This window comes from Lytechinus pictus, chromosome 11 (genome assembly GCF_037042905.1).
Source record: "Lytechinus pictus isolate F3 Inbred chromosome 11, Lp3.0, whole genome shotgun sequence".
In the NCBI taxonomy this organism is placed as follows: domain Eukaryota; kingdom Metazoa; phylum Echinodermata; class Echinoidea; order Temnopleuroida; family Toxopneustidae; genus Lytechinus; species Lytechinus pictus.
Window position 1 is genome coordinate 19712884 of NC_087255.1, and position 11817 is coordinate 19724700.

An 11817-nucleotide genomic window follows, 5' to 3' on the forward strand; every position below is an offset into this window, starting at 1 on the left:
CCTTATTCACAACTTATAGATTTGTTTATTGAATTTAGTGCATGTATTTCAGTTATCATTACCATATTATAGCTTTTATATACAAATATCTTTGGAATATATTTTGTAACGTGCTCTCATTTATAATTACCTTGTAAGTGCAATATACCAACATCAATTGATTAATTGTTACTTTATATTATTTGACTATTTATTTCACTTATGTAACTATGAAATTTATGTTTTTATTGTAATCTTTGTTTGTATCAGTCTCCCGACTGTTTTAACAAGGAAGTATTTTGTACAATAAACCGAAATAAATGAATGAATGAATGAATTAGGAAAGCGCCGAAATCGATGTTCGAATTACAGGGGTTTGGGGAAACTGCTCGTATTGCCTGATTACAGCAAGATACATGTCCTTCCCCCAAAAAAATAAAACATGTGGGTGAATTGAAATATCCAGTTTTTACGATAATATACAAAAAAATGTGCTCGCGATTCAGGTCTGTTTTATTTAGCGAGATAAGAATCCTGCTCAGATCACAGCAAAGGGCTGAATATGAACCTCAGGTCGCGTTACGCGCTAGCAATATTTGAATAGTCAGTTACGTATCCTCTCCATAGATTCCACGGAAATAAGTCCTTAATTTTTTTTTTCAAGTCACTATACATAGGCTTATCCAGGGGGCAAAGCCCCCCCCCCCTCCCCCCATGGCGGTGCAAAAAGGGGAAGAATAAGAAAAAAGGAAGATAAAACAGGAAACACAATTAGAAGAGGAAAAGTACACAGGTAAAACTTGCCCCCCCCCCCCCTCCCCTCCATACGAAATCGTGGATCCGAGCCTGCCTCGCACGCCTTTGTTAGTCCCTCCCCCCGTGTCCCACGGTACGCCAATGTGTGGCTTCTTCGTGCATGTAAGAATGAAATGCTAATTAACTGAATATGTTTCATTTTATGTATTTTCATTTACAGAATGTGGAAATGATATGTGCGAGGAAGCGGAGGGAGAGACGTGTTCAATATGTCCTGCAGACTGCGGACGATGTCCGTTATCGACGGGGGCACTCGCGGGGATCATAGCCGGCTGTGTCGTGGTTGTTGGCAGTTTCTGCACCGTAATAGGGGTAAGATTGGGAATACCCGTTACTCTGTTGTATCCGTACTGGCTTGTTATAAAAGCCCGTGTTTTTGTCGCGTAAGTTACGGGTGAATTTTTGTAGGAAACCATGAGGTACACGAATAAACGGCCGTGTAAGTGAAATGGAAGCTCGTCAGCCGGCCAATTGTTTCCTATTGTGTCCTTAAAAAAACAAAGCCACGAAAATTTTAATTTCTTCTTTTTTTTCATTCATTATAGCCTCTGGTCCCCCTGGATCTGTGCCATGTTAAACCAACTGGACAATATATGAATTTATGTAAATTCGATTTTATTTTAGATCGTTTAATAATTAGACCAAATTAATGATTAACCAGGTCGGTATTAGACCAAAAGGCTTTATACCAAATGGCTATAGACGAATTGACTATTGCAGTTGACGATAATAAATGAAAAAAGGGAAAAAAACGCACCCCAATCTTTTAAGGATCTCTATCACTTAATGTAATTTTTGGGAGCTTTGTTCTTTGAAGGACACATAATAAATATTGGCCGGCTGGCGAGCTTCCACTCCTCTGACACGGCCGTTTTAATTTTTGACCTCATGGCTCCCCATAGAAATTTACCCAAAAGTTACGCGCCACTTACACGGCCTTTTATTACAAGCCCTCTGTACTTGCATAAAATCATTTAAGAACATGACGAATTGTAACTTTACTACATGCGTAATTATTTTCTTGGAATCCTTGATTCGATAAGATATATACAAGTATACAAATAATGCACGTAAGCGCGTGCATTCAGGGCCAAATAATGAACGATGTGCGAGAAAAGCCAATGGATATACCGCACCGAGGTCCGCAGGACCAAGTGCGGTATATCCATTTGGCGAGTCGCCCACAGAGTTCATCATTTAGGTCCTCTATGCACAAGAATGCGTGTATTGTTTGTTTTATACAACCACCCCTCCTCCCCCATGTTACTGAGTTGCCCCTAATGCTATATTTGATCTTAATTCTAGATAATTCTAGATAGTTCCAGACCTCGCACTATCTTGCACTCTGACGTCAGAGTGCAGGATAGTACTTTTGGTATGACGTCAGAGTGCAAGATAGTGCGTTTTGGATTTAATAGTGCAATTCGCTGAATTTCATGTGATCCGATTTGGACCAATCAAATTACAGAACATTCTTGGGAGTTGTATATAATAAGTTATTGTAATTAACGGTTGCGGTTTGTGTTTATGCTTTAGGCCCATGTGTCATTTGAGTGTTGCACTAATAGTGGTTTTCCACCAGTGCACCAGATAGCCGTTTATAACAAAATTGATATTAATTTCAATGACAAAGATGCAATACGATATTAAAGTGCACTGGCTAATTGGCGTTTTCAATATTTGAAAAAAAAACCTGTAGAACAAGTTATATATTATACTAAAAAAGAATTCCACAGTATTTTTGCCATGTTACACATCAACTGTCGTTTTTTGTGAATAGTTTTCAGTGGAGCATGGACTGTAAAGTAAAGAAGTAAAATTAATAAAGGTGTTCACTTTAATAGTTTTAATTCATAAACTGAATCAGATTATGTTGAGTTGTGATTTTTCATCGACAGAAAATAAACTTGTGTTGTTTTTTTCTCAGTATTTTTACTGGCGACAGGAGAAGATGTTTTGGGACGAGAGTTGGATTATCAATTACGATGATATCAAACCTGGTGAGTAATAAAGAAGTTCCTCTTAATATGGGGGGGGGGGGGTTATCATGCATAAACAAGTTGACAAGATATAATGTTGCATTGATAATAATGATACATAGTAGGAACTAAGAATAAACATATGATTATGATATGATTTATCAATGACTGAAGCACGAAATATGTGAAGACATTACTAATATTAGGCATTTGCATTTATTTATAGAAGTAAAACATAGAGAGTAAAACATATTAAGTGATACAAAAAGGGTTTGAAAAACTCCGTACAACCTCATTCCCTTCCGCATTATAGTGCTTGAAGCGCTATTTGGAACAATATCATTATAAAACTAATAACAATATCAATTATCCCTTTTTCATAAACATTTCAGTTGAGATGTGAATGGAAAAATAAATCACATGCCAAATTTCATATAAGGAGGAGACTAAATGTATTGGGGTTCGGTAATATACATAAAGAAGTACATATAAGAGCATGAATACATCATATTCCCACTTTAATTTTCCAGACACCGGTCAACGCGGTTTTGGCGGGAGTGTCATCAGTATCCGAGGAGATTGTGATACATCTGCATCTAGTGTGTCTGGCTTTGTACATACAGCTCATCATAAACAGGTCTTCGCACAAACGGGAATATAGTAAGTCATTGACCTTGTTTTGGCCAACGTTCAGAAGGAAGATGAGCTTTTTGAAACCCACAATATGGAACCTTAAAAATGCCACCCAGATGTTCAGATAATCATCTCGTCATGTCTGCATCTTGTGGTAGAGATGATTAGATGACAAGATCTTGGATCCGAGATCTTATCATCTGGTCATCTCTTCCACTGGATGTAGACATGACGAGATCTAAGATCACGTCACATTAACATCTCTCCCACATGCAGGATGTAGACATGACGAGATGCAAGATCTAGTCATTTGATCATCTCTCCCACTGGATGTAGACATGACGAGATCCTAGATCCTGTCATCTGAGGAGCGTTTCATGAGAGGATTTGATCCGACAAGTCCAGTTTTATCCGACAGTTACCACAGTTACAGTGCTTCTAAGTCAATCAGAATCAAGGACATTTGTTAGATCTGACAACTTGTCGAATAGAAATGTTGATGAAACGCTCCCCAGATCATCCCTTGTACAAGATGCAGCCATGACTACATCTTGGATGTCGTCATTTCATCGTTTTCCCGAGGAGATGTAGACGTGACGAGATGATTATATGAACATCTGGGTGGCACTTCTAAGCTTTTGTAACATTGGTCAGGTTTAGACAAGTTAGATGTGCGACCCAACTTTTGCCGTGCGTTTATCTGGCTGGAAATATTGTTATGCGCATGCGCAAAGCAAGGGTAAACTGCTCTGCGCAAGCGCAACACAATTGTTTGCCAAATAGGAGAAAATGAAAGAGCTTGATTAACAATCTTCGTATTATGTTTATTATTTTGGACTTCTACAAAATTAATGATAACTGCCATTAATACAATTTCTCTAAAACTATCTATAAGAAGGGTTCCTACCACAATTACCTCTTTTGGAACTCCCAACAATGGATGGCTTTTTAACAGGGGCCCCTTTAAACATGTTAAATTTTATACAGTACGGAGAATAACAAATCAGATTTAAAATTCTTTTTTTGTCTCCAACATTTCAAATCTTGTCGGTTAGGAGGCACCATTTTCATAACATAACACACACTGTGTGATTGAATATTATATTCATCTCGAGATTGACCTGGTAGGATAATATCCTATACAAACAGTATAAATTCTAGCTAACGTTTCGTCATCAAACAAACATCAACTAAATTGATAATTTGTTGCCAAATAACAATAATCACCTCCACCACTCCTTGCTGTGCCCGTGACAGCTAAGTACAGAGACTGGCTATTTTATTTTAACACCTCTTGACGACTTTCTTCCTGCTAGAGACCAGGGGGCCGTTTCATAAAGCCGTTCTTAAGTTAAGAGCGACTTTAAGAACGACTGGTGAACCCTTATATGCGCTAAACAATCGCCAATTAAATACCATTTACCACAAGAAAGGATCACCAGTCGTTCTTAAAGTCGCTCTTAACTTACGAACAGCTGTATGAAACACCCACCAGTTCGTAGTTACTTCATGGACAATTTTGGTCAAATGACCTTTCATTTCTTTCATTATGAAAGGCAGAATTCAAAGCAAGATATTACGTAAGCTTGCATTACATAGCAGGATGAAGAAATTGAATAAACCATAAACTTTGAATGCATATCATAGCATGTTGCACAATGTACTTGGCAAACTGTGAAATACCAGTCGTCCGTGGACGCATTGTTGTTTTGTGTGGATGTAAATGAAAACCACAATTCAAAAGAATATATGAATAATCAAGACATCAAAGTTGGTGCTTATTTCATTAGATTTTAAACCACCATGTCACTTTAGTACAAATGACCTTCCTCTGATCATGCGTAGTATCTTTTGATCATGCGCAGAAAAGAACTGCAAACTGTCTTATTGGTTTAGCCAAGTTCGGTGGACTCTTATGAACATATAACGGTAGACAAGAATGTCCACTTTCTTTCTTACACCACCAAAACCCCGCCTTATTATCTTCATGTTATTTTCTTTCACTTTTTTTTCTTTTTTAGTATTTTGTTCTACAATGATTTTTCATTCAAGTTTTGGTCTTTGACGTTTTCCGCAATTTCACTATTTATTTCTAGCTCACTCTCTTTCTTGTTTTGTCTCTGTCCAATCTCTTTTCTCCTCTCTTCTCTTGTTTACTTCGAACATTCTTTCGCCTTTTCTAGTCCCCCACTTTTCCTCCCTAATCTTTCTCATAAGCTGGAAAATTAATTTTCTTAATTGATTTGAGATTTGAATTTTTAGCTGTAAACAAAGCAGTTTTTCACTTTCTGAAACATTGCAGCCCAAATACAAAATACATTAAAGAAGAGACGCTATACACCAAAACTGGATGAGCGTTTGTAAAATTTAATTGCGTTTCTTAGAAGATGTTTACAAAATTGTGCTAGACGTTGATGGTTTCGTGAAATGTGTACTTTGATCAAGTGTACGTTAAAATGATCATCAAACTGATTGTTTGGTTGCCTCCATAGTTGTTTTTATTATACATTTTTATTTTCATTTTCTGAAATCTAGTAATGGCCAAACAGTAGCAGTAAAGATGATCGCCAAAAATTCATTTGCTCTTGACAAAAGGATACGGAAGGAAGTTAAACAAGTTCGGTAAGTTCATTTTTATTGTCAATTGTGATATGACCCCAAACACACCCTCACACTCACACCCAAACACACACACACCCACACACACTAAGTGTGCAAATTAGAAGATTCCATTGACGAATTGTATATCTAAAAAGAATTTGATAGAATGCCAACGGCACCATGCGTGGTGAAATGGTGTTGATATCGAGCAGAGGCAAAATACTAGATGCTAAAAGAAATTATTACCTTATATTCGAGGAAAAGAATTCCCAACGTTTTGTAACATGATCGGTATTGTCAGAGGGATGAATATGTATTCCAAAGACACATTTCATTTCAGCGGATTCCTTTCAATTCCTGAGGTTATGCAGTGTATGCCTTGTGCTGTAGCTTGGAATTAGATATTGGCAGGGGACGGAGTGATAGATCCCATTGACAATGTTTTGTTTGGCGTGGCTAGACCGAAGAGATATGCCTTGGAGGGACTTGATTCAATTTCATTTTCAATTTGAATACATGCATGACTTGTACCCACGATGCTGCAGAATACATTGGTGAATAGCGTTTTCTCTGTACGCGTATTTGAACTCGCCCGACGTAGAAAATCATTGCGAAATTCGCTTATCCATTCTCTGAAATGATGCTCATGAATTCCTCTGTCCCTTAAAGCTTGATGAATGTTGGGAGATTTCTAACCCCTTCTTCCTTTATTCCTTTCTCTCTTCCTATCTATCAACCACCCCCAACATACAAACACTCCTTCTTGTAATTTCACGATCGAAGTGCGTTTGTGGTCTCAACCACTCGAAATATTGTATAAAATCTACTAACCGGGCTATTTTATTTTTATCATTATTATAATTTTTTTACATAAACCGAGCATACTTCGCTAACAAGGGGGGATGACTACTCCTCCCCCCTGTACTCCTGGACCAGGAACGTCCCTGGTTGTAGGGCGTCCCCAGTTGATAGGTAAAATGGAAGAAAGTACTAAGTCACTACAAACTCACACAAACACCCACACATCAGCTCATACACAGACACACCCTCAGACGCGCACCCTCACCAGAATACACACGGAACGCAAACCGATACCCGCGCACACAGGCAACGCACATCCTCATACACACAAACAGTCACCCTTACACACTATCATTTCTTTCTCTCCCCTCTCTCTTGAAAGACGTCATCTTTGGATAGATATCATATGTTCGGCTAGTCTAGTTCTAGACGATTTTAAACGAATCTATTTGCACCGCGATATAAAATACATTCGTTTAAAATCGTCTAGAACTAGACTAATGTTCGGCCTGCCCATGTCAGTGTAAACACCAGAGGAACTATACCCCTCGGTCCCGTAACACAAAGATTAGCGATTAATCGTACACTCTATTTTCACGCTTAATATTGTACATTATAAATGTAGTCAATGTAATCAATCTTAAAGAAAAAAATATGTTCTACGATGATTGCTAAGCTTTGTGTTATACCACGGTCACATTTGTTCTACGGCGGCCGTACGGCGAGTCGAAAACAGCCGTTTTATTCATTTTTACTAAATCCATCTACATGTAGCTGGTACAAACAAATGTTAAAACGGCTGTTTTCGACTCGCCGTACGGCGGCCGTAGAGCAAATGTGACCAAGGTATAACGGACCCTTGATGTTCCTCACATTAGCACTACTTTTATCATGCATAATGCAAGTATTCAGTTTGCGAATCTCTTGCTTTGTAAGTGACTAAACATATGTGCTTACTTTTTATTGTATTGTATGGACCCATGGAAGAGCACTATTGTCATGTCGACTAGACTGAATATGGGCAATCCATCTGTTTTGCATTTTTTTATACGGAAAATAGATACTATACTATACTTTTAAAAGTGTAGATTCAGCTACAAGTAACAAATACACAACTGCATCTATTGAGATAAGTGGAAAATACTTAATTTTTAGCATGACGAAGGTTCAAGTTCTCCACACAAACTTCAATTTTTAGTAAATCGTTACTCAGGATCACAGTGGAAAGAATAAAGAAGAAATGAATTGTATACAAAAAAGATGTCTTCGGCTATGCGATTACAATTTCATGAATGACAATCATCAGTCATTTTCTTGTATTCCAATATAACAACCACCTTCCCAAGTTAGGTCATTAACACATCATTGCATCTTAAACAGAAAAGCCTGAATTATTATTGTATTCCTTTTTCAGGGGATCTAATGAATAATTGGATGCAATATTTGTCTCGGTTTACGCGTTCGAATTACATGTACATGTGTCAGATTAAAGTAAAATGGTGTAGAAAATGCAATCGATTATTGGTGTTCTGTATACGAACAAAATAAAACACACAGAGAAAACAAAATCGGAAAATGGGTACCTGTCCAACCCCGCGGGCATATGGACAAGGGAATCAAATAAAGGGTAATCATTATCTCCTGTTTGACGAAGTAACTGTGTAACGCGAGCAATAATGCCCAAGCTGTTTATACGAGGAGGAGATACAGGCACGGGATAGATAGATTCAAAGGTGAGGGGGGATGCGGTATGAGAGAGCAGAGGAAAATAAACTCAATAAAGAAGCTGCATTCGGAGCATCTGCCCGCATAATTGTTGTGGTAATATTGCAGGGGAAAAAGTTCAATAACATACTTTAAATTATTGTCACCTGACATTAACCCTTTAACTTATCCGTCATGTTTTAAATGTTAAGCAGTGTGTTTTGGAATGAGCGTACAAATACAGTTTCGAGCGATATAAGTTAGGATTTTTTTTTTTTTGGGGGGGGGATATTATTTTGATAGAGAGAAATAATTATAATCTGACATTAAAATAAACAAAAAAAACATATGTTTTGATTAAACAAAATTCCCTTCAATGACATGATTCTTCCTTTTTGCATGCAACATTGAAAGTTAGTGGTGAGAACAACAAAACAAAACTTGTGAATTTCTAGAGAACATCGGGAATTAAGTCCAACATGAAGAATAAGATGTATCGCGTGTCGCAATGGAAAGAGAGTCGATTGCAAGCCATTACAAAACATGCACTTAATCGGCGTCATTGATTGATCCTAAGTGCAATTCTGATAGATGTCTTCGGCACTTGTGCATTTAATCTGTTACCTAATTACATTAAAGGTGCACCTCAGGGCCCCATCTTTCAAAGAGTTGAGATTGATCCGATCAACCACAACCACATCTAAAATTCAAATTTTCAAGATATGATATATATTTAAACACCCATTAATCTCTTTAAAATTCAGTGTGATTCTTTTTGTTTACCAAGGAGATTGTGCAACTTTCCTGTAGAAAAAATATGGTATGGATGGAATTTCCATACAGTTGAGATTGATTGGATCAATATTAATTTTTTTGTACGACAGGGCCCTCATAGCAGTGTGCGATCGTCGAGCCATCATTTTGATCCTTCCTCATGATCCGTGGATGTAGGGGGGGGGGGCGATTTGAAAAAAAGGCTGCCCTTAGAAATACAGTAAAAATGTTAGTAACTTTTTAGATAACAGATGCAACGCACATCCAAACATCAATTCAATCATTCCGATATTTATCTGATTCCCATTGAAGCAAAAGAACGGGAAATTCATTCACTGCAATGAAGTCCAACTAATGTAAGGGACAATCAGAACACAAACTGAAAGTCTGCTATTTTAATGTTAATTCTCAGCAGGTCAAAGGGAAAATAGAATGTAGTCAATTTTGAGTGAGTTCAATTAATACATGAGCCGGAAGAAATTATCTTCGTCAATGAACGGGACATCTGTGGTGTAAAAAATTTCTCCAATTAATACCGTGTTTATACGCTGTATCTTCTCGCGGTGCAGAACCGATTCTGCATCGACTCTCGGTTTTAGACCGCGTGCCGATGCAGCGTGTAAACACGGTTACATTATATAACCAACTTTACTTTGAATAGTTGTTGTAAAGTACGTTGACACTAGTTACTCATTGAAAATTATCAGCATGGGGTCATAGGAACGTAATGGAACGAGAAGTGTCACGTTACAAAATATACAAACGCAAAACCTCAAATCAAATAGCTGTCATATCAATGATTAATCCCTGCAATTCCAGAAGTACTAAAATATCGAGCTAAAACAATGTTGATGATGAAATAACATCGTGATCATTAAAATTAAAAACCACCTGCTGGTAAGAATTCTGACATTACATTCCGTCCTCTGATATTTTGGCAAAGGGATTCGAAGGAAGTTATAATATTGTGAATAAGCGGGTATGACCTCGAACTCTCCGTCACCATCCCTTGCTTCCATATAAACATAGAAACGAAAACAAAATCGAGCAATATGTTTTTAAGTACATTTGTTTGATTGCAGGCTATCACCGGAATGTAAAAATGGTGATGTCACACTGCAGTGCTATTATGGGCGGATGGCAACAGCCCTTGTGATTTTGCAAGAAAAGACGGGTGGATGCAAAAAAAGGAGAAGTTAATAATTTCAAAGGAAAGTATCTGATCGTGTAACGTTATATTGATCATTTATAAAATAAAAAAAAGATGGCGTCACCTTTAAAATGTCGTCGTAATGTTGTCCATCCTATTCACAGGGTACAGAAGGGGGCTTAAGGGTACTTTATCTTAGATTAATACAGGGTCTTTTCTGATTAGTATTACTGGAAAGGATTATGACATATACATTATGACATATGCATTTCAAATTTCATGAAAAGAAAGTGTGAATGAGTGTGGGTGTGTGTGTGCTTGTGTTTCAAAATGAATGGAATTTTCTTCTTAAAAGTTTCACTTTCAATCTATAGTACAAGCAACGTTTTCGAAATTTGCATCTTTCGGCTTGCCCAACCGAAAACACCAGAGAAACTATAACCAGTCCCAAATCGGGATGAGAACCCTGGTGCCCTGGGATCTGTCTTACAAAGAGTTACGATTGATCCGATTAACCACAACTATGGAAAGCCAGCCAGGTCAAACTCTGAAATGCGTGTTTGTCCGAAATATTTTATATATATGATACATTTATCATTTTCTTGTAAAATTCGGTATGCTTTTCTATGCTTGCTTGCAAACGACATTGTGCAAATTTCCGGGAGAAAATGATGACATTGTTAGACTTCCATAGAGTTTAGGTTGATCGGATCAATCGTAAGTCTTTGTAAGACAGGGTCCTGAGGTACAATCACCTTACGGTGACTTTAAATACGAAAAGGAGAGTGAGAGAAGGAAGTACGTACACTGTATAACATGGTATAATTGAGGGGGGAGGGGGATAGGGCGGATAAATATAGAGAGGGAAGGAGACGGAGAGAGAGAGGAGAGGGAAAGAGACAGATAAACCCAGTCATAATCAACATTCGCTTGGCTATCCACACACCTGTCCACCATCTCCATCGCCCGGGAATATTTGCTCCTCCAGGGTGAAAAACGGTGCTTTTCTCCCCTTCTTCTATTTATGAAAGAATCAAGTTGAACTGGAGTGAAAGATGTCAGAGGGAATTGCTTGAATGGAAAAGATAATGTTTGGATAAGGGCGGTCCGCCTGCTATCGACCTATTTGGACGGGTTGGAAACGGGCAAGAAAATAGGATGGGGATAATGTTCACCCGACTTCTATGAATAGTCGAGACTTTAATGTGACTTTCATGACCCCGTTTGTCCAGAGACATGACAAGAGTCGGGCTATCAAAACACATGTAGAGTGGATTCCATGTGCCATATGTAGCAGGTGCATAAAAAAGGCGGGATGTATCTATGTTATTTTATATCGGATGGAAGGGGATAGGAAGGGTGCATGTGTTCATATCTTCT

At 37.9% G+C, this 11817-nt stretch overlaps 1 protein-coding gene across 3 annotated transcripts in view; it reads left to right on the forward strand.

The window, feature by feature from the left end:
* The first annotated feature begins 960 nt into the window (after nt 1–960).
* The window catches only part of LOC129270940 (atrial natriuretic peptide receptor 1-like), a 34103-nt gene continuing 23246 nt past the window's right edge, over nt 961–11817 (forward strand). For all 3 annotated transcript variants that reach the window (XM_064106932.1, XM_054908280.2, XM_054908281.2), the window contains exons 1-4: nt 961–1107; nt 2723–2795; nt 3305–3434; nt 5943–6029. In XM_064106932.1, the coding sequence (XP_063963002.1) occupies nt 970–1107; nt 2723–2795; nt 3305–3434; nt 5943–6029 (428 nt within the window). In that variant the 5' untranslated portion in view covers nt 961–969. The remainder of the gene's footprint in view (nt 1108–2722; nt 2796–3304; nt 3435–5942; nt 6030–11817) is intronic.